At 43.8% G+C, this 27904-nt stretch overlaps 2 protein-coding genes across 2 annotated transcripts; both read left to right on the top strand.

Annotated features, from left to right (window-relative positions):
• The first annotated feature begins 189 nt into the window (after positions 1–189).
• slc16a5a (solute carrier family 16 member 5a) lies at positions 190–10276 on the top strand. The gene is made up of 6 exons (XM_062525645.1): positions 190–483; positions 1957–2437; positions 3969–4112; positions 4892–5485; positions 6675–6923; positions 8415–10276. The coding sequence occupies exons 2-6, from the start codon at positions 2068–2070 to the stop codon at positions 8678–8680; spliced, it is 1623 nt and encodes a 540-aa protein (XP_062381629.1). The 5' UTR covers positions 190–483; positions 1957–2067; the 3' UTR covers positions 8681–10276.
• A 2556-nt stretch (positions 10277–12832) lies between these two features.
• On the top strand, positions 12833–27442 carry tap2t (transporter associated with antigen processing, subunit type t, teleost specific). The gene is made up of 11 exons (XM_062526500.1): positions 12833–13724; positions 13944–14058; positions 14175–14305; positions 14446–14651; positions 17050–17247; positions 19183–19311; positions 21435–21623; positions 22500–22673; positions 23812–23971; positions 26060–26196; positions 26498–27442. The coding sequence occupies exons 1-11, from the start codon at positions 13202–13204 to the stop codon at positions 26696–26698; spliced, it is 2163 nt and encodes a 720-aa protein (XP_062382484.1). The 5' UTR covers positions 12833–13201; the 3' UTR covers positions 26699–27442.
• Positions 27443–27904: the final 462 nt, after the last annotated feature.

The following is a 27904-nucleotide window of genomic DNA, read 5'->3' on the forward strand; positions in this document are numbered from 1 at the left end:
ATGATATTGCCTGAACTTAGTCTGCAGGTGATTCGACTTGTAACACCCTCATGACTTCCTGCAATGGTCATTCTAGTCTTATTTGGGTGACCGCTCTGTACCGACATACCAGCGCTGGTTTACACGCCTGGGGCTACAGTTACCGTCTCAGGCACACACAGCCAAATCTTCTCGTGTAGCCTATAATCCCGCCCTCCATCTCGGTCAATTCTCTTCTGGACAACATGATAACGGTTCGCTCACCGAAAAGTGCGTAAGGGCTAAATGCCTAGGGCTGAATAACGTTGTTTACCACCTTTTTTCTCAACATCATTTGCGTGTGTCAGTCTTCACGTCCTGTCTCCACCCACTTGAGTGCAACATGATCCGCTGGGCTACTTAGGCGCACAGTGTGGAGGCGCGAGCGCACCGCAGATGAAGTGGAATGGACAAGTGAGAGAAAGAAATGGCTGTCCAGAGAAATACGCCCATTGAGCAGGGAAGGTGAGACATTTTCCCTGTACATGCTGTGTCGCGCAATCTTTGTCGCGCCAGCTTTGTCCATCGTCCCACCGGCGGAAGGCGTTTTCTATGCGGAACCTGAACCGCTATGGTAGATCATTGCTACCTCAACAACGACGCGTGTTATGAATGTTGGTTGTGTGCATCAGAGAAACTCCTTTTGTCACAAAAAGACTTGGGGAATTTCTGTCATTGAAAGTAGTCATACTGGAGGCTATAATTATAGGAACTTATTTCATTGTTTAGTCTGTTTTATCCAATTTCGCGTAACAGAAACATCAGGCTGTTAAAACAAGCATGAATGCATCTAGGTTTCATGTGCTACGCTTGCGCACAAAATTGTGACTGTTTTGTTGTTTTGGCGTCACTCACCTTTTACACGTCCTGACCTGTAGCCCATATTAACATCAGGTCAATGTTTTTACGCAAAATCACTAGGTGGTCCCAGGTTAGCCTACTCTGAGTGGTCATAGTGATGCCATATGCGAGAGCTATAGCCTATGCTAAGTTATGGCTTTAAACTGTCTTCAATAACTAAACCAAGCATACGAACGGAATAACAGACATCAGCGTTGTTGCAACAGTTGACATTTCTAAATTGGATGGCTCAATTGAAGAATCAGTGTCACCGTTATCCTTACAGTGGTATTAACTTTACGTTTCTCATCACATCATTTCTGACGAATTTTGCATACAAATAATATGTAGCCTGATGTGCTTTTGTTGCCACTAAGCATACATGACTTAGCCTAGTTATTGATGTGTTCTTGATTTTTGGCGATCCGTAAATGTAAAACCATGTGTATTTCAAGTGATGGAGAAACTGTAGTGTAGCGGCATGTCTTGTAATATTCGGGGCCAGAGCCTGATGGAGGGCACAGTGTGGCACAGGTCACCCCCAGAACCCAGGGGCTCAAAGTGCCACCCCACCAGACATGTGGTAGTTGCTTGTCAGCATGAAACGTCTCCAAGCTATTTTATATTGTAGTAGCCTATAGCGTTTTACATTGATTTGATGCTGGTCATTAAGGCTATATTTATTATGGGTACACATTGTGATGCTATGCATGCACTGGACTCTTATTGCACGAGACTCAATAACCAATTTCTGCTGTTGTAATGAAGTTGTTCTCCATGCACGTCTAGTTTATGGGGGAAACATTTTAGTTTGCTACTGCTTTACTTTAATGCTCTCATTCTTGTTGCATTGTATCTATGAAGTTATGTGCTTCAGACAAAGAAGTTATTTTTTACTTCATATGCATAAGTTGATATTGAATGTAAGGCTTAAAATATGTATTGTTTTACTTGTCACATGTTATGCTTATGTGCCACTCCTCTCTGAGTTGTGCCCCTACCCGGTCACCCCATGAATATTGTTCTAGAATGCCACTGCTTGTATTGCATTCATTCATGCCTTCATTTGTGTCTCTTCCTCCTGCCTCCTTGCACTAGACACAGCTGATCAAGAAGGGACTTGTGTGACATGGAATGCTGTAGTCAGCCTGCTTCTCAAGGGCAAACAGTGAATGTCACTGCCAAGGCTTTGTCCAGCAGTCCCAGGAGATGATGATGGACAGCAGTGAGAAGGATGAGAGTGCCGACTGCTGCCCTCAAGAGGCCACTCCGGAGCCTCAGCAAGAGCCCTCCACCCCAGACCCTGGTCCTGGAGAGCCCGCTGAGGGAGAGTGTGAGGAGGGGGATGCGGTGGCACCACAGCCCCCCTCCAACAGGCCCCATCCAGGGGCCGTCGAGGCACCAGATGGGGGTTGGGGCTGGGTGGTGCTGGGAGCCACTATCATGGTGCTGGCCCTTACACTTGCCTTTCCATCCTGTGTGAGCATCTTCTATACAGACCTTCAGACAGAGTTTCATGCTACCAACAGTGAGACATCCTGGGTGCCTTCCATCATGACCTCTGTTCTCCATGCTGGAGGTGTAGTATATATTTCATATTGCTGAACTCATTCAGAAATAGTAATCAATCTAATGTTGGAATTGTAGCCTATGTCTTTACACTTCTCTTAAGACATACATATAGTGGAATGCAACATTGATTGATGATTGTAAATTGAATGTTTTTATTTTTTATTACATTCAGAGGAAAGAGCAAAGTACGTACGTGTTCCCTTACTTGACATTTGCATTTGAGAGCGGATATGATCTGTTTATGAGATGCTGCGTAAAGCCCCATTCACACGGCAAGCGACTAATGACAAGAAACCATATTATGTTAATGTCGTTCAGCAATTACGGGCTAAAAAAACACTGGTGACGTGAAACGTTGTGGAACACATCAACTTTATCTTAACTTCTGATGCAACAAACGTCAAGCGATTGACAAATCGCTGTATATGACAAGGGGACTTAAGTTTGTTGCCTCAAAACCCAAGAGAACAAGCTGCAGTTGAGCAAGGTGTGCTTTGTCACTGCAACTGTCAAAATTAGAAGTGCTGCTTGACTTGAGCTGTCAGTTGCACTCAGTATAGAAACGAAACTTCCTGCTTTAATAGAGGAAGTTTTGCCTCTTATCAAGCTTTGAATCAGCAATACAGTCTGGTATTATTGTGTCAGGAAAGTGTGAGGTGCACTAATAGGCAGAGGAGTAATTGTAGCGAATACACACACACTCAGTGTTTTGCAAACCGTGCATGTTCAGACATGAGCAAGCATATTCTGTCTTTATGTTGATGAGGTTTATGTGGTTCTCCATGTTGCACATGTGCAGACCTTTGCCATTGAAAGTGTGCTGCGTTGCTCTGTGAGAGCCAGTTGGTGCATAAAGAGTTGAGCACACACTGCGCTCTTCACGTCAGGTTATGAGGGCCAGCATCTGTTCATGTTTGTTCTTGCGATAAGTGAGGTATCGAGGTATGTGTAAGGCCTACAACCCATGGATGCAAACAGATCCTCCGAAAGGCCTAGTATACTGAGGAGTCACGTTACGGACTTATAGTGTGGGAAACCGTGAGTGGAAATCCAAAACCCAACAATGGATACGAGTGATTTTGCCCTATGGACTCTTCCAATAAGAGTACACAAACCAGTACATTGTTTAAGAGTGGTATTTGCAAAGGCAAATAAGGCTCCAGGATTATGGCAGTAATCGGGGTCATAAAATGGCTTTAGGCTATTTTCGGCGCTGTGTTAGGATGTTTTATAGGAAAGGCTTTGTGTGGAGTGTTCTGGGCCACATATGGTTATGTGAATGTATACAATGGTCTGGAATAGCACACTATCTTTTGTGTATGTATGTTGCTATCGTCATGTGTATGTCGATGTGTGTGGGGCTTTAAGGATTTTCTCTCAAATGTCCACGTGTGAGTAGATTTAGTCTCTAATATCTTTATGTGTGTGTGTGTGTGTGTGTGTGTGTGTTTGTGTGTGTGTGTGTGTGTGTGTGTGTGTGTGTGTGTGTGTGTGTGTGTGTGTGTGTGTGTGTGTGTTTGTGTGTGTTAATCCTTCAGGTCCCTTCTGCAGTATGCTGGTGGAGCGGTTTGGTTGCAGGGCCACGGTGATGTTTGGGGGAGTGATGAGTGGACTGGGCATGATTTTCAGCTCTTTCACAAACTCTATGGAGGAGCTCTACATCACTGCAGGGGTCATTACAGGTCAGAGGTCTCGGCCTCACACACACACACACACACACACACACACACACACACACACACACACACATACACATATACACACACACACACACACACATACACACATACACACACACACACACACACACACACACACACACACACACACACACACACACACACACACACACACACACACACACACACACACACACACACACACACACACACACACACACACACACACACAGCCTCCCTCACATGGGCTTGCATGGTCTCACTTGGAAAATCCACATTATCCGGTACATAATACCAACAGTTTTTGTGGTATAGTGGGATTTTGTTACCTTATTCAGTGTCGCCAAAAATGTTCCAAAACTATTCTGAAGACTTTAGAGAAAATGAAAAGGATTTACAGTAAAATAATACATTGAGCCCTTATTACAAATTATCGGCAAAGAGCAATGCTACTGAATGAGCTACAGGTCTTGAGGTGCATGAGCTTGAGCTATCGTGTGGTGTATGGAAAGTATTGAGCTAATCATATTAAATTAGCAAATAGATTTTGCCTTTTTATTAAATTAGCTTTATTTATAATTTAGACTTTGCGACATTATTTATTGTAATACAAGTATTTGATATGCATTAAAAGCATAAAATGATCTCCTGATACTATAATTACTTTACTGTAATAGATGTAATGAATAACCTGAGAGGACCTCAGACCTACTAGGTCTTAAGCAACCCTGCAGCAATATGGTTTCCTGACTCTCGGACTCCCCTGGCTTCCCTCTCCATAGGTCTGGGCTTCTGTTTCAGTTTCCAGCCTGCGGTCACCATCCTGGGTCAGTATTTTGTGCGCCGCCGGCCCTTCGCCAACGCCATGTCCTCCACGGGGACCGCGCTGGGCTTGTCCGTGCTGCCCTTCCTGGGCCACTACCTCCACAGCCAGTACGGCTGGCGCGGCAGCTTCCTGATCCTGGGGGCCATGCTGCTCAACTGCTGCGTCTGCGGGGCCGTCATGAGGCCCCTGAGGCCCCGGAGGAGGCCGCCCGCGGGGGCCCCGGCCCCCCCTCCCGCGCTCAACGGCGGCGCCGACGCCTCCAGGAAGCAGAGCAGCGCGGCACGCTCGTGGTGGAGGGGCGCGGTGGCCACGCTGCACAAGAACATGGCCTTCGACCTGTTCCGCAGCAACCTGCGCTTCCGCATGTTCTCGCTGGGCATCACGTGGATGATGCTGGGCTTCGTGGTGCCGCTGGTCTACCTGGTGCCCTACGCCACCACCTCGGGCATGGCGCAGAGCCGCGCCGCCCTGCTGCTCTCCATCCTGGGCCTCATGAACATCTTCATCCGCCCGCCCATCGGCCTGCTCTTCAACTTGCCCTGGTTTAAAGGTAGGACCTGCGTGCGTGCGTGCGTGCGTGCGTGCGTGCGTGCGTGCGTGCGTGCAGGTGGGCGTGCGTGGAGGGAGGGAGGGTAAAGAGAAAGAGGGTCATGTACTTTTCACGCGTTCTCACCTTCTCATTATTTCTTAATCGCTGACAGACGGTGAGCGAGCACTTTTTTGTGCATGAATGTTGACTCAGTGCAGTCCACAATCATATTTGCTTGCCATATCTTTTATTTCTTCAAAGCGGTTCACCTTCGAGCTAGATGACTGTAATCCTGCACAAATATAAAACTTTCACTCCTCCGGGTTGGAGTCAAGAAAGGGCTTGCTAATGTCATTGTGACACAGCACATGAACACACATACACACACTCTCCTGACACGCCTAACCTTCCACACAACTTATTGCACAGGCCATGGCTATCTCCAAGCTGGACTGTGTGTACTAATATTGTTACAACTGATTCAGAATGCTGCAATACGCCTGGTCATCAATCAGCCAAAGAGGACACATGTAACTCCTCTCCTAGTTACTCTGGCTCCCTTTAGTGGCCAGAATTCAATTGAAATCTCTCACTTTGGCCTATGGGACACTGACTGGACCTGCTCCCTGCTATCTTAATTCAGTTAGCAAGATACATATCCCCAACCACCCACTGCGGTCTTCTGATGTGCGTCTGTTGTGTCGACCAGCCATAAACACTAGGTCAAATTCAAGACTCTTTGCCTCAGTGGTTCCTTGTTGGTAGAATGAGTTGCAGTACTCTCCATTCCTGTGATAGTTGGGGGTCTTTCAAGGGGGTCTAAACTTTGGCATATCTGTTCAACATGTACTTAGTTTATTAAGCATTTATTATGCATTATGATGATACGTATATTTAGTTATTTCCATTAAGCTATTGACTGAATTGGCATTGTTGTTTATTATTGCTATTCTCCTTAATGTAGTATGATCCAGTGCAGTATGTTTACTGTTGAATTTGACTGTTGTATTGTCGCTTTAGACAAAAGCATCTGCTTGGAAACCATGACCATAACCATAACCTATACAAAAAGATAAAAAGTATCCGCACACCAGTATATAGCTCCCAGTGAAATGTATTGACAAGCAACGTTTGGAGCCACTAGCTCTTCCTCAGCCATAACCATAAGCTAACCTTGCCCCCCCTCTCTGCCCCACCTCTCCTCCATCAGGTCGGCACATTTACGTGTTCAGCGCGGCGCTGCTGCTGAACGGCCTGAGCAACTGCATCTGCTGCGTGGGGCCGTCCTTCGACGTGCTGCTGGCCTACGTGCTGTGCTACGGCGTGTCCATGGCCGTGGTGGGCTCGCTGCTCTTCACCGTGCTCATGGACTCGGTGGAGATGCGCCGCTTCCAGTCGGCGCTCGGCCTCCTCTCCGTCATGGAGAGCGTCACGCTGCTCATCGGCCCACCACTGGCTGGTACGTACGGCGTGTGTGCGTGTGTGTGTGTGTGTGTGTGTGTGTGTGTGTGTGTGTGTGTGTGTGTGTGTGTGTGTGTGTGTGTGTGTGTGTGTGTGTGTGTGTGTGTGTGTGTGTGTGTGTGTGTGTGTGTGTGTGTCTGTGTGTCTGTGTGTCTGTGTGTCTGTGTGTCTGTGTGTGTGTGTGTGGTCGAGCTGTCTTCCTCTATGTGATGCACATCATTCTCATGTTAATCTTGTTTTCTCGATGTTAACCTCCCCGCCGGCTCGCTGGCTCACGCATTTGTGTTTTGAAATCTCCCTGAAGGCTGTGACTGTTGTTCTTGCGCAAGTCTCCCTCTCATTAGAGATACATCAGCAGCAGACACATCCTGATGCATTTTTGATATGGATTACTCAAGGCCTGCGTCACACTTTCAAATCAGCTGTATGCTGGCTTTAGCTCCAACTCCCCACCTAGTGCACCATCTGTTTGGGTAAATAAGAAAAGGCGTGCGTAGGATTTCTGTGCAAGTCTGTTCAGCAGTCATCCAAGAAAACATCTAACCCAGGATGATTTAGGACTTAGGAAGTATGTCTAGGGGCCAAGCAGTGCTGACTCCATGGTGACCTGTTGTTACAAGTCAGCCATGTGTGTTGAGCGGGAGTGCACCACACCTGTGCCGCCCCTCCTGGGGTTCTGTCTGTGGGATGGGAGGTGGGAAAAACAAATTGTTTGGCTAGCAGGGTGGGGCGTGCATTGGAGCAAAGTGTCCCTATTGTGTTCGGCACAGATTTACAGTTTGTCCTTCCTCTGAAAGCCCATGACAAGAAATGGAGATTATAACAGGTCACATTCTTGTGTAGGAAGTAGGAACTTATTTTTCAGGTTCTTTCAGTTGCTGGTTCTGTTTGTCCATCAAACTTCCTTCAATAGACAATACAAATATATTTAAAAAAGATAAGATAAAGATTTTAAAGGGCTTTCAGACATGTTTAGAGTATGTAGTTTAGACGGGACCAGATGTAAAGGATATTAGTCCTCTCATGCTGCCAAAGGCAAACATAGTTGTGGGTTGTTGCAGCCTCTCAGGCTCAGCTCATTGTCATGCGGAAATGGTCAGGCATGATTGGTCAAGCAACTGAAGTGAGCAGTACTGACAATGCATCTAGCTGCAAGTTCCTGGAAGCCTGTGAAAATAATTTATAGGACCTTTTGCATTAATGTTATTAACAGATGTTGGTTTAGGATATAAAGGACCCTAAATTTCCCAACGTTTAGCCGCAACTTATACATTGATTAAATATCTTCAGCTATGAGGTTAATAGCACACAGTGTTGTGTTAATATGTTTTTGTTTCTTTTAACTAAACTAATAATTTCAATGATTTGATTATTTAAATTATTTTTCTTACTGAGCAGTGTTCATTTTGCCATGCAGTGTATCATTTTTTCTGATTACCATTACCACTTCCTGAACATGGAGACTGACTTCCTGTTTTTCTTGTTGAAGGCATCCTAGTGGATCGAATGGGTCTCTACACATGGGTCTTCTTCGCCTGCAGTATCACAGTGATGACATCTGCACTCTTCCTCATGCTGTCATTCTACTGGCTGGACCGCAGGGATGCCAAGTGCAAACAGGAGCAACAGGCACCCCCCAACGGGCACCCTCCAAAGCCCTGTGTCACCCTGGTCCCGGAGTGCCAGTACCGCAGCGTGCCCACAGAGGGTGACAGAGACAAAGGTGCGGAGGAGTCCCAGACAGAAGGGGTGTAGGTCATCAGTCTGTGAGTGCACCTGTTCCTGTGCCTGACCCAGCACTCCTGAACACCCCCACGCTGCAGAAACACTCATTTCCGTCATAGCCAAGCTATACATGGGTTTGTGTTGGTCCACAGTTTTTTACTGTGACACAGAGATGTGCTTTGAAGTTAGGATTCGGGAGCTTTACTTGTTTCATTCAGCCTTAATTGATTTACTATGGATGGCCTGAAAGCCATGATATATTCACTCGTATGATTTTTTTCATCTGCCACTGACATGGGTGTTATTGTACAGCAGTCTGGCAGTCGAATGACTCGCAACAGCAGAACCAAAATGCCTTTTAGACTGGGCTCCCTCAAAGCTGGCAAGCCCTGTGCCAAAAGATAGAGATAACTTAGCTATGTTAAATTTTCACAGGAGGTACTGTTCACAGAGATCATGGAAATGAACCTCTGTTATACACTGTACGGGTATGCAAAGTGAACATACTGTAGAAACCATATGATATTTTAGAATGTTTCAGATGGAATTTGACAACACAAGCTGTGATACTGGCTAAGCATAAGAAAACACCAGCGTGTTAAAAGCATGCTACATATATACATGCTGTGAATTCAGTCTCAAACCAAATGAAGCATTTGTGGGACTATCGGTGTCCTGTCCACTATCCACACTACAGTGACTACTAACCATAAGACAATGACACATCCATGCTACCATCATTGAATGAAGCTTTCAAGCCAAAGCCTTATGGTGCCTTTGACCTGCTGTGATTGAGCGACCAGACATGTGTCTGTGTCCACAGGCAGCAAGTGTGCATTAGTGCACAACTGGTGTTCTTTTGATTGCAGTTTATCTTTCTTCAGAAGCTTCCACACAAGTTCTCTTCTGAACTTAAATTGCACGTCATATCAATATGATATATTGATCTATGTCTCTCTGTCTTAGCCTATCTGTCGATTAATCAATGTGTTCCTATATCTACCTGTCAGTCTGTTTATGTATCTCTCATTCTCTCTTAAAAACGGTAAGAGTATAAGTGACTGTTCCTTCTTAAGCTTTTGCTGCAATGAACACCAGCAATGTTCTTACTGCTTACAGGCTATATACTGCTGATCTGTAAGATGCTTAACGTTTCACTACTGTCTGAATGTGTTCCTTTTGTACCAGAAGAAGTGCTACTATGGCCTTCCTAGACAGGCCTTGCTGTTATTCATCACTCTTTTAAAGGGATGGATCACCCAACGCTATAACCGAATGTTATGGAAGTAGGTCTAGATTGAGAGGAGAGGTGATTAATCAAAAAACCTCAAACGTTGACACAATGTATTTTTTTCTCTCAACCTGTGAGGATCCTTACATGGAAATGCTACAGAAGTATTTTTCAAGTGACATAGAGAATAGAGCTATTGATGTATTCAAATCATATACTGATCATTTTGGTCACTGCTTCAGGTTTTGTAATAAGCCAGTATATTTGTGGCACTTCAGCCATATTATTTGCCATGAAAAGTTTATAAATGAACTTGTTATATTTAGAGATGGCCATTGTATAAATTACTGGATATAATATAAAATGGAATGTATTTATAACAAATAAATGTTAAATGCCTTAAAAATGTTACTGTTTAAAAATGGATCAAGTACTGGTAAACCTGTCCTTAAAGGTCCACTGCATATTTTTTTTGGTTGAGTTGGCACAGCATCATGGGTCATGTCTAGGCATGTTTTGCCTGCCAGTGTTTGTTAAAAGGGTAATGGATGAATAGTGGCCATTTGTGAGTCACGCCACTCACACACTTTACACCCCTTCCATGGAACTGTGGTCGGTGACAATGGAAGCTTTTATGCATTCAATCTCTAGTTGAAACCAACGGTACAGTGTAACTGGAAAGTTTTCAGACCCCTTGACATTTTCTACATGTCGTTATATTTCAGACTCACCTTAAAATGGATTCAATTATTTTTTCTCTCATAAATCTACACACAATACTCCACCAAAAAGTGGGTGTTTGGAGTCTTTTGTACATTTAGATCTGCTCGCTCAGGCAAACAAGAATCATTTGGGATGAAGGGCCTTGGGCAGACAGATCACCAAGGACTCAACGGTCACTATGAATGAGATCTAGAGTTCCTTTGTGAAGATGAGAGAAGCTAAAAGGATAACCATCAGTGCAGCATTTCACCAAATAGGCCCTCATAGAGTTGCCAGATGGAAGCTCTTTTCGCTGGGAGTTTACCAAAAAAGCACTTGACCAAAAAAATTATATTATGAATAAAATAATTTGGTCTAATAAAATAGAGATTGAACTGCAATATTTCTCCACAATTCTCAACGCTGTGTGAGGAAGAAACCAGGCATTCATTGTGTTACAAATGCATACACACACACACACACACACACACACACACACACACACACACACACACACACAGTGTATGTGTGGGGGTAATGAGTGTGTATATGTGTGTGTCCTCTTGCCTACGTGTGTGTGTGTGTGTGTGTGTGTGTGTGTGTGTGTGTGTGTGTGTGTGTGCGCGTGCGCGCCCGTGAATGGTTTGAATGGTGTGTTTATGTGTGTGCATGCATGTGAGGGTGTGCGCATGTCTGTATGTGTATGCGTTCCTGCGTGGGTGTGCATGCGTGCGTGCGTCCGTTAGTGAGTATTTGCATGCCTGTGTGTGTGTGTCTATGTGTGTGGATAGCTGATATGGCCACCTCTGAACAGAATTCCATGAAACTTGAAACTTGGCATGCACCCAAAGGATGTCCTAATGATCCTACCCCCTGAGACCAACATAAAAAAAGGTAATTCTTCACAAAAAACTGGCCTACCCTCCTTCCAGGGGGCCTGGTGTGGTGGGTGAGCAATGGATCACAATGAAAAACAATGGTTCCATGTCATCCTTGTGGAGCTACATGCCACACATAAGTTTCGTGCAGCCCAGAATTTCAGTGGTCCGGGAATCGTTGACATTAATTAACTGAAGAAAAAAATAAACATTCGGAAGATAAAAAAAACTGACTAAATCTCTAGCACAGTGGTAATGATTATAGAGCGCAAAGGACTACTGAATGTATCTATCTATTTATTTTTCTTTTTAATTATTTCTGTAGTTAAATGAACACTTGAGCACAAGGAATTCCAGTACTTATAAATGCTTATTTATGAGTAGGCCTACATGACAATAAACTTTGAACATTGAATGATGCCACTTGATTATAATTCGAGTTGTGTGGCCAATTGTTTGTTATTGGCATACACGGCCAGGTTATGTACAGGCCCAGGTTAATGTACAGTACGGGCCCAGAGGGTAGAGCCCAGAGGGCACAAGGGCCAACACAACCTATAAGCTCACTCTAGAATTGACTAATGAGAACCCCAAAAGACTCCTAACGCTACACAAAGGGCTATGTTGGACAAATGTATTGCTTTATGAAATATGTGCATAATGGAATTCAGTTAATTCAGGAGTTTGCGTGTGCATGTTTTGTGTTCAACCATGCTCAAGTAGGAAGGGTATTTCCATAGCCTAGGCTATATGATCCGTGAATACATTGGTGGATTCTATAGGATATTTCCTGGTATAGACACATTACAGAACCAACACCATACAGTAGGCCCTATGTTTTTCTTAATGATGGAGAACACAATGAAGAGACAAAGATGAGTGAACAGCTCAGAGGTAAAACATGCATTCTTGATGTTCTGCCATCTCAGCATTTTTAGGCTTATTATATTTGGGAACGGTGGGTGGGGGAACAATCAGAGGGCACACACACAAGGAGACACTTTTACACACATTTTCAGTCATTGGTGTTTTATGGTAGGCTGCCTATTGCCTGAGATGAGATGAGTATCCATTTAAAATACTTTATAAATACAAAGTGGTGGTATGAAAATATGCATTTTCTTGAAAGTATTCGACAGGCAGTCTATTCCCTTGGTGTTTTTGTCATTGTAGGCTATAGATTATTATTACTTAACAGTTCAATCTACTTATGCTGTTAACATTACACGTTTTTAAGCCTGTTCCTTCTACTAGCGCCCTATGCTACCTTACAGCACATGACTGCCATCGTGTGTTTGAAGTTTGCTACTGTAAGATCATGTGGTGAGACTCAAATACGTCAGCCTGACAACAGAAAATGAAAGTGAAACAAATGTAACAATTATCCGTTCCTGCATTCAGCCAGTGGAAATGGTAGCTAAACGCTCTTCTGTTTTACATCAGTGCTATCTTGAAATTAACCTCCATATGTTTCAGAACTGTTTTAATGCGTGCATAGGCGAGCCCAAATAGTGTTTATGGGTGATCTTCAGCAATATCACCGGTGCAATTCTCGAATGGCATGTGTTGACTAGCTAGTGTAGCGTGTGCCGTGCCAGCATAGAGATCATTCGAATATTATGTTCTAGTATTCATGCAGAAGGTCGCGCTTCTTAGGACCATTATTGTTTTCTCTGCATTTGTCTTGTAGGACTAGACTATCGAGTGTGATTGGTAGTCTATTCTCCATTTCCGTGAACAATGTCGGGGACACTTGCACAAACGATGAAACCATATGTGTTTCTTCTGACTTTTGACGCTTTTCTGTGGCTATTAGTTTGGCTTTTCGTCGTGAGTTTAGGTGTCACAAACAGCGTCGGTGTTACATGGCTGTGGTGTTACAGGCTGGTAAGTTGGGGTATACTCCACCATTTGGCGCTGTTGTTCAGTGAGGAGAATGGGCAGCAGACGGCGCTCTTGCGATGGGTTGCAGCACTGTGTCTCCTCTCCCCCACTTACGAGACTGTAAAGACTTTGGTTCCATTCATCCCACATAACAACTGCCCTGTTCCCGATGTCGGGATGGTGGCCCTGTGTGCAGCGGCCGCAAGCATGGCAAGTCTGTTGTGGGAGTGGGTTTCCTCGGACAAGGCGAAGGGTGATAGCGGAAAGGAGGATAAGAAACAAAAGGCTCGGGCACTGCTTATGAGGGTGGTAGGTTATTCATCTCCAGACTACCTTCACCTGGGAGCTGCCTTCTTTTTCCTCACCTTGACAGCTCTGGGTGAGTGTCCTGCCTCACCACTACTTCTGCTGATTATAACAATGCACAACAAAATCACCTATGATTTCCCTTAAACGCAAACATGAAACTATTACACATATTGTACCCTAGTAGCCTAAGTGAATTTAGAACATTTTGGTTAGATAACACAAAAGAGGAGGAAGCTTTTGTTTAAAATGCCTTGTTGAAGATTGTGCATACTCTCGTTTTCTCTTGTAGGGGAGACTTACATTCCAATATATATTGGGCAAGTGATTGATATTTTAAGTGGCACCTATGATCATAACAGCTTCCTCTGGGCGATTTGCTACATGGGTCTGTTCTCAGTGGGCAGGTAATATCATTTATAAGGACTACTGATAATATCTTTATTGCTCAGTACAATAACACATATCCAAAAGACATTTTGTCCTCTTAAAAAATAATAATCTATAAACCTCTCCTTTTCAGTTCTCTATTTGGAGGCCTACGTGGGGGTATGTTCATGTGTAGCCTCTGTCGAATGAACAAGAGGATACGACACATGCTCTTTGAGAACCTGATGCAGCAAGAGATTACCTTTTTTGAGGAAAACAAGCCAGGTCCGTGCATTAAGAATTCAGACATACTGTATTCAGATATTGACATAGGCCCTGATGCACTTCAGTAAGCAGAACATATGAAGCGTTCTCTATCTTTGCCAGTCTTAAGAAATGTTTCCTTTCGACATACGCACGTGCAGGTAGCCTTGCCTCACGGCTCATCTCGGACACCGATAAGATGGGCCGCTCGGTGGCCATGAACGTGAACGTGCTCCTGCGCAGCCTGGTGAAGACCGCAGGCATGCTGTGGCTCATGCTGGGCCTCTCCTGGCAGCTCACGCTGCTGGCCTGCGTGGAGATGCCCCTGACGGCCCTGCTGCAGAACTCCTACAACACGCTCTCACAGGTGAACACATGCTGCCATTTAGTTCAGCTATTTGGGGGAACCTTTTGTTCACATTTCACATGAGTATCTTGCGAGTGAGCTTGTGATCTAATGTATGCACAATAGGGGCAAATTCTTTCAAATCACATGTAAGCCCTTTTTTTGCGTGCTTCAGTTATGCACTTTTCAGTTATGCGCATTCTCCCATTCCGCTTCTGTCACAGCCAGTACGCAAGTTCGAAATCGGGCCTTATGAAAGAGGCCTGATTATTTAGAATGGAACCAGACAGGCCCCAGCCGTGGCGCGACTGGCTGGGGTACCTGCACCACACGCCAGCGACTCGGGTTCGATTCCCGCCCCGCGGTACTTTCCGGGTCCCACCCCAACTCTCTCTCCCACTCGCTTCCTGTCTCTCTCTCTACCGTCCTGTCCAATTAAAGGCATAAAAGCCAAAAAATATATACTTAAATATATACTTAAAAAAAAAAAAACATTCGAATCAGATTGATCCACCACCTCTTTCATTTAAATCCAGATAGAATGCAAACCAGTTGATGCTGCTTTACAGTAGTGCAGACATCTGCGGGAATGTATGGATTACTTCGGTCAAGTTGAAAAGAAATGGACAGATTTGAACGAAGTGTAGGTTATATGACTTCATGCCAAGTTAAAATCGAAGCACAGTCGGTAAGCTCCAATATCTAAAGTAGGTGATTTTAAAGGGATTTTACTGTTTAAAAATGTAGCCTCATGGATAAGATAATGTTGGGAAATATGTCACCATGTGACACTGTAATGGGGAAAAAACATGAAGCCATATCAGCTTATTAAAGGAACACTTCACTGTTTTTTCATATTAAACTATGTTATTCCCTTAACTAGACGAGTTGATACATACCTCTCCCGTTGCACTGCGTGCACTCACTGGCTCTGGCGCACGGTGCTACTTTGATAGCACTTATCCCAATTCATTCATTAGGATCCAAACAGAGATGAATTTAGAAACGACCAAACATTTCCATGTTTTCCCTATTAAAATACAGTAACAAGAGTAGTCACACGACCAAGTATGGTGAGACAAAATAAAACATGGTGCATTTCTAGGCGGGTAAGAGGGATAACTATGTTGTGTGGCAGAATAACACTTGTGAGCACTTCGACTCTGCGCAGTAATATCATCACTCTTGCACTTTAAATTTCACTTTGGAGTGAGGATATTACTGCGCCGAGTTGTACGGATTTTGGCGTTGCTCCTCCCAAAACGTGTAACTCCCTCCATCGTGCATAAATAGCAGATTTAACAGGGGGAGAATCTGCGCAGGCTAAAAAGCGCTTAGTTACACTTATACGCATGGGAGAATTTGCTCCTAAGTGAAGGGGAGTTTGTGCAAGCTGAAAAGCGCGTAGTTACACACTTTCTTTTTTTCAAACTTGCGCACATGGGAGAATTCGCTCCATATTGTAGAGATATGCACAGTGATATTATAATATGATTATTATAATGTAGTTAAAGAAAGCTGGCATTACAATGTGGGATGAAGTGACTGAAACTATGTCTGCTCTTTGCAACATTATTAAGTGTTCTTTAGAAAGGGTGTTAGGGACAGAAAAACAAGATCTCTAAGAGTCTTGAAAGTGGAGAGATCATGTAACATGAAGTGTCTGGTTTTAATGCAGCACTACAGCTGAATACGGGGCTCTGTTTTTTTTCCTGAATCTGAACACTACATTCATGTCTTTTCCCCAGAGATAGAAAATACTTCCTGTTGCTTAGCAAGAGTATATTTATCATTGCAATGTGTACAGTGTGAGTCACACATTGTGACACGTCACAGAGCCTGAAATGTTATTTTCCTTCCCATCTTCCTCTTGAGGCTCGGCGCTATACTGCCACAAGCAGTTTCTAGGTAGAGCTGTCCTCCGGAGATATACAAGAGCTATAAAAGAGATGTACGTGAGCTAGACAAGAGTTATGAGGAGATACTCAAAAGCGCTCTTGAAGAGCTTGCGCTTTGTATTGCTTGCCTTGTGAGGATTTTCTCTCAGACATATGAGCAAATGTTTTGAGCAAGACTACTCTTCATTTTGTTCTTAACTATCAAAGACATTATAGTCTTGTAATACAACTATGTTATTGCACTATATACTGTGGACACTCACCCCTTAATGGTAGAAAATTAAGTTTATTACCTTAGGTAGCCTATAACACAAATTTATTAAGTAGCCCACAACACTAATGTCCATAAAATGTGAAGGCCATAAAACATGGTATTCCACTTGCAGACATTTCACAGTCCCCCCAGTTTGTGGCTCACTGATCCGCACACAGGTGGAGAGAATGATAAATCCTGCGCTGGTCTTATCGCTGCTGTGCTGTGGTCTGCTCGGTGAGTGAGTGCTTCTCGTCCCCCGGTGCAGGACCTGTCCCAGCAGCTGCAGGACTGCCAGGCGGAGACGCGGGAGCTGGCCGGCGAGGTCCTCGGGGCGGTGCGCACGGTGCGGAGCCTCCACGCCGAGCGGCAGGAGATGGGCCGCTACCAGGAGGCCCTCGACAAGATGTTCAACATCAAGAAGCGCAAAGGCATCTACAGCGCCTTTCATCTGCTGCTCAGGAGGGTAAGAACATAATCTTACCTCCGGCCCAGGCCATAGCAGAGACCAGTAAAAGTGAAGAAATATAGCACTACCCTGTTCTGTTTTTTCAGGTGGCAAAACTAAAGTGCTGTTAAAAATAGAAAGAAAGATTTGCATACTGTTCGATGCTCTCATAAAAGTTATTATGCAACATTTCAATCAGTGGTCTTCATCAGGCATTGTCTGAAGTTTTGAAAACTGAAGTGCTGTACCATTTCATACAATGTTCATTAATGTAGTGGTTTGATATTATATATCAAGTGATTTACCCTTGTAAGGGTGCTTCCTTCTCTGATTTGAAACGTCCAGTATATCATGTGCCCTGAATGGACCTTGTCCGCATGTAGAACCATAATCCTCTGACGTCTGCACAAGGAAACAAATGCAAAGTGATGACAATGCTGAAAATGTTGCTTACATGTGTTAACAGCCACATTTCCAATAGTAAAGCGATGGCAGTGCTGCTCCCTGTGGCATTGCCTGAACAGACCAGTGAGCACAGGAGTGGCCTGTGCTTTATGTTCATAGGGCAAGAGGGAGATTTAATGTAAATGAGTCCTGGCCTCAATGGGAAAGATAATGGGACCACAAGCCAACTCATTTCAGAGTTCAGTGGCTTGCAAGCTGTTAGGATTATCTTTCATGCACATGCTCTGTTTACCCCTATAACTGGGTGCTTAACTGAAGTTGCCGGTTATAGTTACCATGGGCACCGGTATGTGTGCCACATAACAAACTTTCTAGAACAATCTGCGTGTTGCAGTTATATACGTTATGTTTTGATGACATTATTGATGATATAACGATATTGTTTTTAAATGAGTCATTCAGGTCTCAGGTTGATTTGTTTCCTTTAGTAAGAGTAACTCCAAAAAACTCCAAAAACCTCCAAAAGTACCAAAAAGTTCAAAACCAGAAACTCGATATTTCAAACCTAATTAGATGTCAGATGGGATCCATAGTCTTTGTACTTGCAGGTTGGCTCGTTTTGCCCCATTGAGTTTGAACAGCAGCTCTGATTAATCTCTCTGTCAGAGCGTATCTTGCACTGCACAGCACAGTGCCTTCGGCTCAGACTCTGTCCTTCTCTGTCCTGTGAGAACACAGAAAACAGATGAGCTTAAACTGGGCTCCGTCTGAAAATATAGGGGCTTTAAAATGTATTTACAGCTCTCTAATGAGTGAAGTTTAGGTTGGTAAATTTGCAGGATTGAACCGTACTGATGTACTTACTGGGATTATTTTCAATTGTTTGTTAGAATAAGGAGAACAATAAAATGATACACCTTAGTGCGACATTCAGCAATGTGTATGCCTCTACCTTGGTGACAAGTGTGGATGAAAGCATTATGTTTTCGGTTTGTTCATCCATCCGTAAGTATGTCTGACATTCTTGAGAATGCGATATCTCAACAACACCTTGAGAACATTTCCTCTTGGCTTGCTGTGCCCTTATGTTTTGTCTAATTTATGTGCTTGCGTGTCTAAGAACACCTTGAGGGGATTTCTTCAAGTTTGTATTTTGTACACGTTTATACAAAATACAGACTCTTTGGACTCCAATAAACGTATTGATTTTGTCGCTTCACATTGAGTGTTCTCTGTCCACACCGAATCCGTTAAATATGCCCTTCTATTGCGTCATATTTCTCAGAACAGCAGAGCAACGCACAGAAAGACAATAGAGATGGGGCGTCCGGCAAGTTCAGATCAAAACGGCACGCTGCATTGCGCAGTACAACACAGTGTGACTTTGCGTACAGCGAGGCCATTCTAATTGAGTACAATGTCATTAAATTAATTTTATTGCTAATGCTGGCTTGTTTGAAGGTGCACTACTGCGGGCCTGTAATTCTACTTCCTAATGACAGGGTACTGATTGTATGAGCCTGTGTCTGTTTGTTTGACCTTGTGCAGACGGTGACCGTTGGAATAAAGGTCCTGATGCTGCTCCAGGGGCGAGCCCTCATCTCCTCCCAGCAGCTCAGCATGGGGAGCCTGCTCTCCTTCGTCCTCTATCAAAAAGACATGGCCACCAATATGAAGGTAAAACACGTTACTACATGCCATTTCAATCCAGGCGTGGGGTCTTCATCACCTATAAATAACTAGCTAACTAAACACCAACTGACTTCCCTGAGTGGGTTAAAGGTACACTATGCAGGTTTAGGCATTATTGGCGACTGTAGGGCTCCCTCTAGAGTCGCGATATACTTATATTTTACTCTGCTCTGGTGAACTTCTCCTGACGTATTCCCCCCATACGCAATGAGAATGCTTTTGTTGTAAAGCGCTATATCTATTGACATTGACGTTTTGCGCTTCTTGCGAGATTTGTCGGGCCGCTGCTCTTGAAGTTCCATGGCTGGTTTTCTCGGTAGCAACTCACTATGTCTCTGATGTATAGCTATGCTAGATCACAGGTGTCAAACTCAAGGCCCGCGGGCCAAATGCGGCCCGCCACATCATTTCATATGGCCCGCGAGAGCTTACAGGGTCTGATACACTATGTGGCCCGCGAGAGCTATAAAGGTCTGATACAGTTTTTGCGTATAGGCAATACACTGCAATACAATGCACGCACGTGAGACTGACAGGGAGGCAACATCAACCACCTTCCTCTATGATCAGTGTAACTGGCTACATCAGATGTGATAGCAACGCGAACGTGTGAAAACTAAATAGACCAGTATTCTAAACTATTTTAGCGAACGGAGTGCCTAAATTACGCGCTCGGTTTAGCCTGCCTGTGAAACGCATGATTGTTTGAAGTGCGTGTGGTTCTTTGAGAGGGGAATCGATGTAAGTTACTTTGATTTCAATTGGTAGTTGTAAACTAAGTGACACGTTTACGTCTACGTTTAAAAAGCATACATAATTGTGTGTAGTCCTATCCAAAAAAATCCAGCTTCAAAACCTTGCTAATCGAGCAAATGATTGTTTGGCCAAAAGTGAGCCTATTCCGACCGAGAAAAGGTGCATTCAGACCAGGCAAGCATAGGTAGGCTAGAAGTTTGTTGTAATCCTGTTGCTTTGCATTTTCATTTCGGTTCAAAACGAGCAACGTAGAATCCACACAACACCTTTCAACTTCAAAGAAAAAGTCCACCGGACCGTTCGCTTCTACTGTATGTGTAGCCTATAGAACGGTGTAGTGATGCACTTTTTGACATGTCAGTTTGTTTGCATCACTGGCTAGATGTAAAACTGCATTTCGTTACTGGTATTTCGCTTGTGCAATGACGGTTAAGTTGAATATACTCGAATCTAAAAAATAAATCCATGGCATGACCTCTTCCTGACTAACCAGTGACCCTCATTGAAAAGTCAAACTGTATGGAACTGACAGAGGTTTTTGTTTTGTTTTTACAAACATAACAATAATAAAAAGAACATGTCATGCTGATACCTTTTGCTCTTCTCGATTTTAGGGAAGTTTTATACCGATGCTAAAGATTTTGTGGCTGGTGCTTCAAATTTTATAGTTACATCTGGCCCTTTGAGGGCAATCATTGTGCTGATGTGGCCCTCGGTGAAAATGAGTTTGACACCCCTGTGCTAGATGAACGATTTGCCTGTTACAAGTTTGTTTACCATCAAATTCGTACAGGTGAAAATCTTGCATAGTGTTCCTTTAAGAGGCAGGATACACACATGCCATCCAACTAGTCATGTAGCCGTAGGCTATGCTCTATGCAGTTCTTTGGATAACAAAGCTATCACAGCACAGCACTGACGCCAGCTATATTACCAAATGACAAGACATCGAATCCTAGCAAGCCTTTTGTCAGTGTTGCTTGCATTATTGTTGGTGTGTGTATGGTTTTTACATACCTTTTTAGTAATTAGGTTCTTAGTTTGGACTAAAACTCTTATTGTTAAGCTTATTTAACTAAATATATTGCTGCTTTAATGGTAATGACAGGCATGTTTATCTATTCTTCAAATGACCTTAATGAAAATGAGGATGTTATAAAAATTGTGTCCCTTCAAAAACACCTCAAAAGCAAGTAAAGTACCTTTAATGACAGAACAGTTACATTTATAAAATCGGGCTGCTTCTTCCTGGAACCCCTTAACTTAAAAGCAACATGCTTTTAAGAAAAGTAGCCTGTTGTTTGAGGGATGAAAGGTAACTGGACTGCCTGCACTCCCATATCTATTTTCAGCACCTGGTGTATATCTACGGAGACATGCTGAACACGGTGACGTCATCTGTCAAAGTCTTCCAGCTCCTCGACAGGAAGTCCAGCATGAAGGAGGAGGGCTCGTTGGCACCTGAACAACTGGAGGGCAAACTAGCTTTCGACAAGGTCACTTTCTCATACCACTCTCGCCAGAATGTCCAGGCGCTGAAGGTGAGAAAAACAGGAGAATTCATAAAAACAGGAAGAGCTTCATCAGATTGCTTGAGATGAATGATGGGACATGGCTTTACGATGAATCAGAAACCTTTTGAATATTGAAGCTTTTTTAGCGGCTCACTTCACTGTATAGTTGATTTACGCTTCACTCCAATACTCCAGTATATAATTCCTTTAAAGGGATATTCCGCCATTTTTGGAAATACGCTCATTTTCCACCTCCCCTCGAGCAAAACAATCGATATTTACCTTGTTCCCGTTCATCCAGCCATTCTGTGAGTCTGGCGATACAACTTTTAGCTTCAGCCTAGCATAGATCATTGAATCGGATTAGACCATTAGCTTCTCGCCTGCTAGCTTCATGTTTAAAAGTGATTAAGATTTCTGGTAATTTTTCCATTTAAAACGTGTCTCCTCTCAAGTTAGAAAGTGCAATAAGACCAACTGAAAATGAAACCTGGCGTTTTTCTAGGCTGATTTGACATGGAACTACACTCTCATCTGGCGTAATAATCAAGGCAACTTGCAAACGTACCATAGGCGCAGTGATATCTTACGCAGCATCTGAAAATAGTCCCCATAGACAACAAGCAGTAGTAGTGCCAGTAGCTGCAAGTTGCCTTGATTATTAAACATGAAGCTAGCAAGCGAGAAGCTAATGGTCTAATCCGATTCAATGATCTATGCTAGGCTGAAGCTAAAAGTTGTATCGCCAGACTCACAGAATGGCTGGATGAACGGGAACAAGGTAAATATCGACTGTTTTGCTCGAGGGAAGGTGGAAAATGAGCCAAGTACCAAAGTACCAAACTCTGCAACCGTGGCTGCAAAGATTTATTCTGTTTTTCTTATTTTGCCCTGCATCCTCAGAATGTGACGCTGGAGATAGCGGCGGGGCAGATGACGGCGCTGGTGGGGCTCTCTGGCGGGGGGAAGAGCTCGTGCGTGAGCCTGCTGCAGCGCCTCTACGAGCCCCAGAGAGGGGACGTGCTGCTGGACGGAGAGCCGCTCCACCACTACGAGCACCGTTACCTGCGCAGCAAGGTGGGCACGCCAGCTCTCATTAGCACCAGCTCTCCCATCACGACCCACATCTCCGCGCTCTGGGAAGAGCCGTGAGAGAAAGCCATTTTCTCATTAATGCCACCACCTACTTGGCTAACGTTGATTTGAATTGAGTCTCTAAAGAGCTAACGGTGTAAGGTTAAATCATCACATTACGCAGTCTGTGTGCTCTGCCAGATTAGCTCTTATAGCATGGGCAGATACTGATGTGCTGCAGTATCAGCCTACCTTGCTCCTAATGAGTAGAATGGACTTACTGCACATGCTGAACTTATGATGAATTTAAAGTGGACTGCATGACTGATTTGCTATGCAGTGATTCATATGCTGTTGTTATAAATAGCAATGTCAATTACAATTACGTGCTTTCGCAATCTACAGTAGAGGCAATAAGCAGGTCATGAGTTCTTTGTATACCGTCGTTGGTTAGGTTACATACACTACTCACAAAAAGTCAGGGATGTTCGGTTTTCACATGAAATGTGTTGCCATTTGTTTCAGTGACCTACTGTCATGATATAATACCACTGTAGCTTGAACTTTTTACATAAAGGTCACCCGAACGCCAGAATTTTTTGTCAGTAGTGTACATGTATTTTAAGGTTATGCACAGTTATCTACAGGTGCTGTTATTTTCTCTGTGCAGTTTATTGGATTTCCTTTACATAATATGAGATGAAAGCTGTCATTGAAGATGGCTTTAAGAAAATAAACCTACGTTGTCACCTTGTGAAAACTAACAGAAGAAAAATGTGTGTGTGTGTGTATTGATAGTAATAGCTGCATTCGCATTCCTTTCTCTTCACAATCATCAATGAAACAGTACAGTAGTAGTAAATCAATCTCAAGACAAATGCCTTCACTGTGGAAAGCACTCACTATGGGCTTTGCAAGTATGTTACAGTCGACCTTCTATCTAATAGGTTTTCACTTAATGCTGATCTAAAGGTATTTGAGGAAGAATTTGTTCAAGGAACCTGATAGGGTGAAAATGTCAAGAAAAGGACATGGTCCTTTCAAAATGAAATGTTACTTTTCTGAGCATGGTCATTGGTCATCCTAATTGCATTTCCTGCTCTCCCTGTCTTTTGTTCTGATGACCTTTCTCCTCCCTCAGATGGCCGTGGTGTCCCAGAATCCCGTGCTGTTCTCCGGCTCGGTCAGATACAACATCAGCTATGGCCTGAAGGACTGCAGCGAGGAGAAGGTGAAGGAGGCAGCAAAGAGAGCCAACGCTCACGACTTCATCTGCCAACTGCAGGATGGCTATGACACAGGTTAGATACACACAACAGTTGATATTCAGACTACATGCGAACACAGTGCAATTTTACATACGGTACATACAGGCATCTTGAATGCAAATATCCCCTAATTTTACAGAATGGACAAGGAAGGAAATCATAATTCACAATCATAATTCACAATCACAATCACAATCATCAATCATCACGATAATATCACAATCATTATATCATTCTTCAGATACCTGTTTGTTATATCTGCTTGTCATAAATCGTATTTACACTGAGCAAAAAATAGAAATGCAACAGTTTTGTGACAAATCTTATATTTTATATAATCTTTCAAATTAGTGGCCATTTCACCTTTGGCAAGACAATGCAGCACCTAACAGGCGTGAACCAAACCTAACAGGTTTGAACCAAACATCAACAAAACACCAGAAAGCAAACTCACCTATCCCCTTTCATTTCCCCAAATTCCCGTCGCCCCCTTTAGGAGCTAAGCTGAAACAGTTTTGTTACATTTGGGGGAGAGAAATAAAGAGAAATAAATCTTTCATGGGGGTAGGGGTATGCCATAACACAGTTGGAATCTGGTCTTCAAGGATGGTCACTGAAGAGAGCTGTAATAGATCTGAGACGGCTGAAAAGGCAGGCCAATGGCCTCTGAGATTTGTGAAATCTTGTCACTGTGTTTCTGGAATGGTCATGGTATGTGCACTTATCAAAGGCTTGTGTTTTGCCTGGCTGTGTTGCGTGATTGGATCACAAATGGCCACAGCAACAAAGGGGATTGAAGTATTTGTTGGTAGCCTACTTGATGGGTGACCACTGCACGGGTTTCTCTGATTCTGATGCTGAGCCAATCCTAAACAACCTCAGCAGGAATGAGGAAAGTTGTTAGAGAAGCCATCATGAGTGTGGAGGGGTGTGGGTTTGGGATGCCGGACCATACTGTTGAGCCTTCTGGAGGCGTCATGGGCCTAATTCAACAAAACCCAAATGAAGGAAGGTGCCTGCTTGATCGTGTCTGCTTTGTCTTCGTATTTTGTTGCTTGGGCTCTTTGATAGGGGATTGAGAATATTCAGGCACATGTCCAGGTCCACCAGCTAACTGTGTATTGACGTTGTATCCTGCGTCATGTTGTAGACTGTTAGCCTTGGTTGTTGATTGGCCACTGTGGGAGATCTCCTTCCTACAGCACAAGGAATTTAACACCTTGCTTGTTTGGTATATAGATTTCCTCTGAGGTGTGTGTGTGTGTGTGTTGTGTATGTGTTGTGTGTATTTAGAGCAGGCTGGCCAAACTACGGCCCGCGGGCCAAATGCCACGCACACACAAATCTGGCCCGCCGAGCATGTCTTAGGTTATCGTAGAACCGGCCCACCTTGCACTTAGGTTATCATGCTCGCTATTTTTCCAGCGACAGTTTGGCAGTTACTGGCAAACTGCTTTACACTCTTCTTAGAGAATGTTTTCAATGTCAATGTCAAAACAACATGTTACATAAAGAGGATACTCTTTGTAATCTCCATTATTGCCGCAGATCCAATTTATGTTATGCTGCTCCATTTAATTGGGAACGCGTTTGAGCACGCACGAAAGGGAGAGAGAGTGCGGCAGGTTCCAGCTGGCTTGTCTTTGTTAATAACTGTTATCTCCTTTTTATAAGAAACTTTTAAAAGGAAATCACGAAAGCAACAGTAGTTCCCACTGTTGACCATTTATAAACCATGAGAGGGCACAGCCATAGGTAAAGCACTAGGCATTTGTCGGCTATATTTGAGTCGAGCTGGCAAAAGAGTCTTAAAGTGTCAGTGCACCATTTATAAACAATTTAAACAGCATCAAATTGACAGTTTTTCTAAAGAAATTCATTGGGTACAACAAAATTACTTCGTCATTGTCATTTTAATGATACCAAACACCCCTGATTTAGAGGCATGGGATGAGTAAATGACACTATAATGGAAACAGTGCTATAAGGCTATTATGTTGACATGAGATGCTATAATCATGAAATGAGTTGTATCTGATTCCTGCCTACATGTCTATCTGTCTCTCTCTCTCTCTCTGTCTCTCTCTCTGTCTGTCTGTCTGTCTGATGCTCTTGGTTCAGACGTGGGGGAGTGTGGAGATCAGCTGTCTGCTGGCCAGAAGCAGTGCATTGCCATTGCCCGCGCCCTGGTGCGGAGACCTCAAATCCTCATCTTGGATGAAGCTACCAGCTCCATGGACGTCAATACACAGGAGGCTGTACGTGCTCATTGTAGTCTCTCACATCATCTACACCTACACCATACCATACAGTTTCAGCTCTCAGTTCACACACTATGGAGTTTCTTAACTGCACTGGAAAAAAGCCTCTATTAGTTAGTTTAAACAAACTCTGATTGTGTCAAACATATCTGTGCAATAGCAGTTGCAAAAACAAGTTGTTGTATATTTGTTGTCAGACTGCTATTGCCACATTCTTCTCATACCTGCTACTGAAATCTCTTCTCAGTAAAGGTTAGCATTCTTCAGTAGTATCCTTATTCTCCATGTGGTTTGCCAGGTCCAAGCGGTTCTGAACGGGGCTGAGGGCCAGACAGTGCTGGTGATTGCCCATCGGCTGCAGACAGTGGAGCGAGCGAAACACATCCTCGTCATGGCCAACGGTGAGGTGGTGGAGCAGGGCACGCACAAGCAGCTCATGGACAAGGGCGAGAAGGGCGAGTACTACCGGCTCCAAAAGAAACTCTTCTCGGAGGACTGAGAGGGCTGGGAGTTATAGACCCTGCGGCAGCTGGATCAGTACACCCCTGGTCCAGCCAGGCCAGACACTGTCCTGTCGCTTCAGGAGGACAGACACACATTTGAGGACAACTGTTGGTGGGTGATGGCCGATGGCCCTGCTGCTGACAAGGCGATGCCCACAGGCAGCCTATCACTTCACAGAGGCACCAGTGCATATTGAGCAAACAGAGGCATTGTCCTCTGAAGGCATTGGATTGGTTTAGACATTTTACACTCCATAAAGCTTCTCACATTAATGGTTTCCACTCACATTTGAGCCAGATTACCCCATGGCTGTCTGCATACATGGATTACAATACAACACATTTCCAACTGCATCTATCCCTGACAGACAAGAAAACCTCCAGAGCTACTCCTTCATGATCTCTTTCTGAGTCTCTTTCTCATCAAAATGCTATTTTATGCTATTAGGTGGGCGGAGCTGCTGTGAATGCATTTTTTGAACGCATTTTTACACTTATTTTTTTGATTTCTTTTGGATTCAAACATTTGTGCCATCCCACTGCCACCATTGTATACAAAGATATAAAATATAGCATACACCCCCTACTTTCCACTCAATCTACATGGTATTACAAATGTGATATTGTAGACAAGCATGCGCTTAATCTTGATCACTGAAAAGAAAAGATTGATTTATTTTTTATTTATGTACATTCTAGTACCCAAACATTCAAGAATAAAACCAGCCTACACCAGTTGATGCAGTGTGTGCTCATTTTCATTAGCTTGCAAGTTATTTGCCATTATCATAGGCAAGGCAGGCAATGAGAATTTCTGTTGATTTACGTTTTATTATGTGGGTCACTCAAGCATGAGATACAAGGATGTGTGGCAGGCTGCATTCACTTGTCAGAGCTGAATTTACTCGTGCTTAAATGGTTCAGATGCTCCGGGCACTCTCTTTCACCCTTCTTCCCCACTTGTCTCAGCCAGAGGACGGACAAGAGAAGTAGCAGCGAGAAGAAAGTGGCATTGATCTACTGCCAGTCCAAACACCACACTCACAGTCACAAACACAGCCTCGCTCTTTCATTCTTGTTCTTGAAAGGTTGTTAAGCCCAAGAGGTGGGTTTGATTTGTTGTTGAAGCCCCAGGTTGCAGGTGCCCATATTCAAGCTGGTGTTTTTCAGCTAGCGTGAGAGGAGTATTTTGTATTTTTGAT

The sequence above is a fragment of the Sardina pilchardus genome, chromosome 22 (assembly GCF_963854185.1).
Source record: "Sardina pilchardus chromosome 22, fSarPil1.1, whole genome shotgun sequence".
Taxonomy (NCBI): domain Eukaryota; kingdom Metazoa; phylum Chordata; class Actinopteri; order Clupeiformes; family Clupeidae; genus Sardina; species Sardina pilchardus.

Excerpts from the sequence above, each read along its gene's own strand:
- slc16a5a (XM_062525645.1), top strand. The coding sequence starts at position 2,068 with ATGATGATGGACAGCAGTGAGAAGGATGAGAGTGCCGACTGCTGCCCT. Across the intron at positions 2,438-3,968 it reads CTCTGTTCTCCATGCTGGAG|GTCCCTTCTGCAGTATGCTG; the intron begins GTGTAGTATATA and ends TTAATCCTTCAG. Across the intron at positions 5,486-6,674 it reads CAACTTGCCCTGGTTTAAAG|GTCGGCACATTTACGTGTTC; the intron begins GTAGGACCTGCG and ends CTCCTCCATCAG.
- tap2t (XM_062526500.1), top strand. The coding sequence starts at position 13,202 with ATGTCGGGGACACTTGCACAAACGATGAAACCATATGTGTTTCTTCTG. Across the intron at positions 21,624-22,499 it reads AGAATGTCCAGGCGCTGAAG|AATGTGACGCTGGAGATAGC; the intron begins GTGAGAAAAACA and ends CTGCATCCTCAG. Across the intron at positions 22,674-23,811 it reads ACCGTTACCTGCGCAGCAAG|ATGGCCGTGGTGTCCCAGAA; the intron begins GTGGGCACGCCA and ends CTCCTCCCTCAG.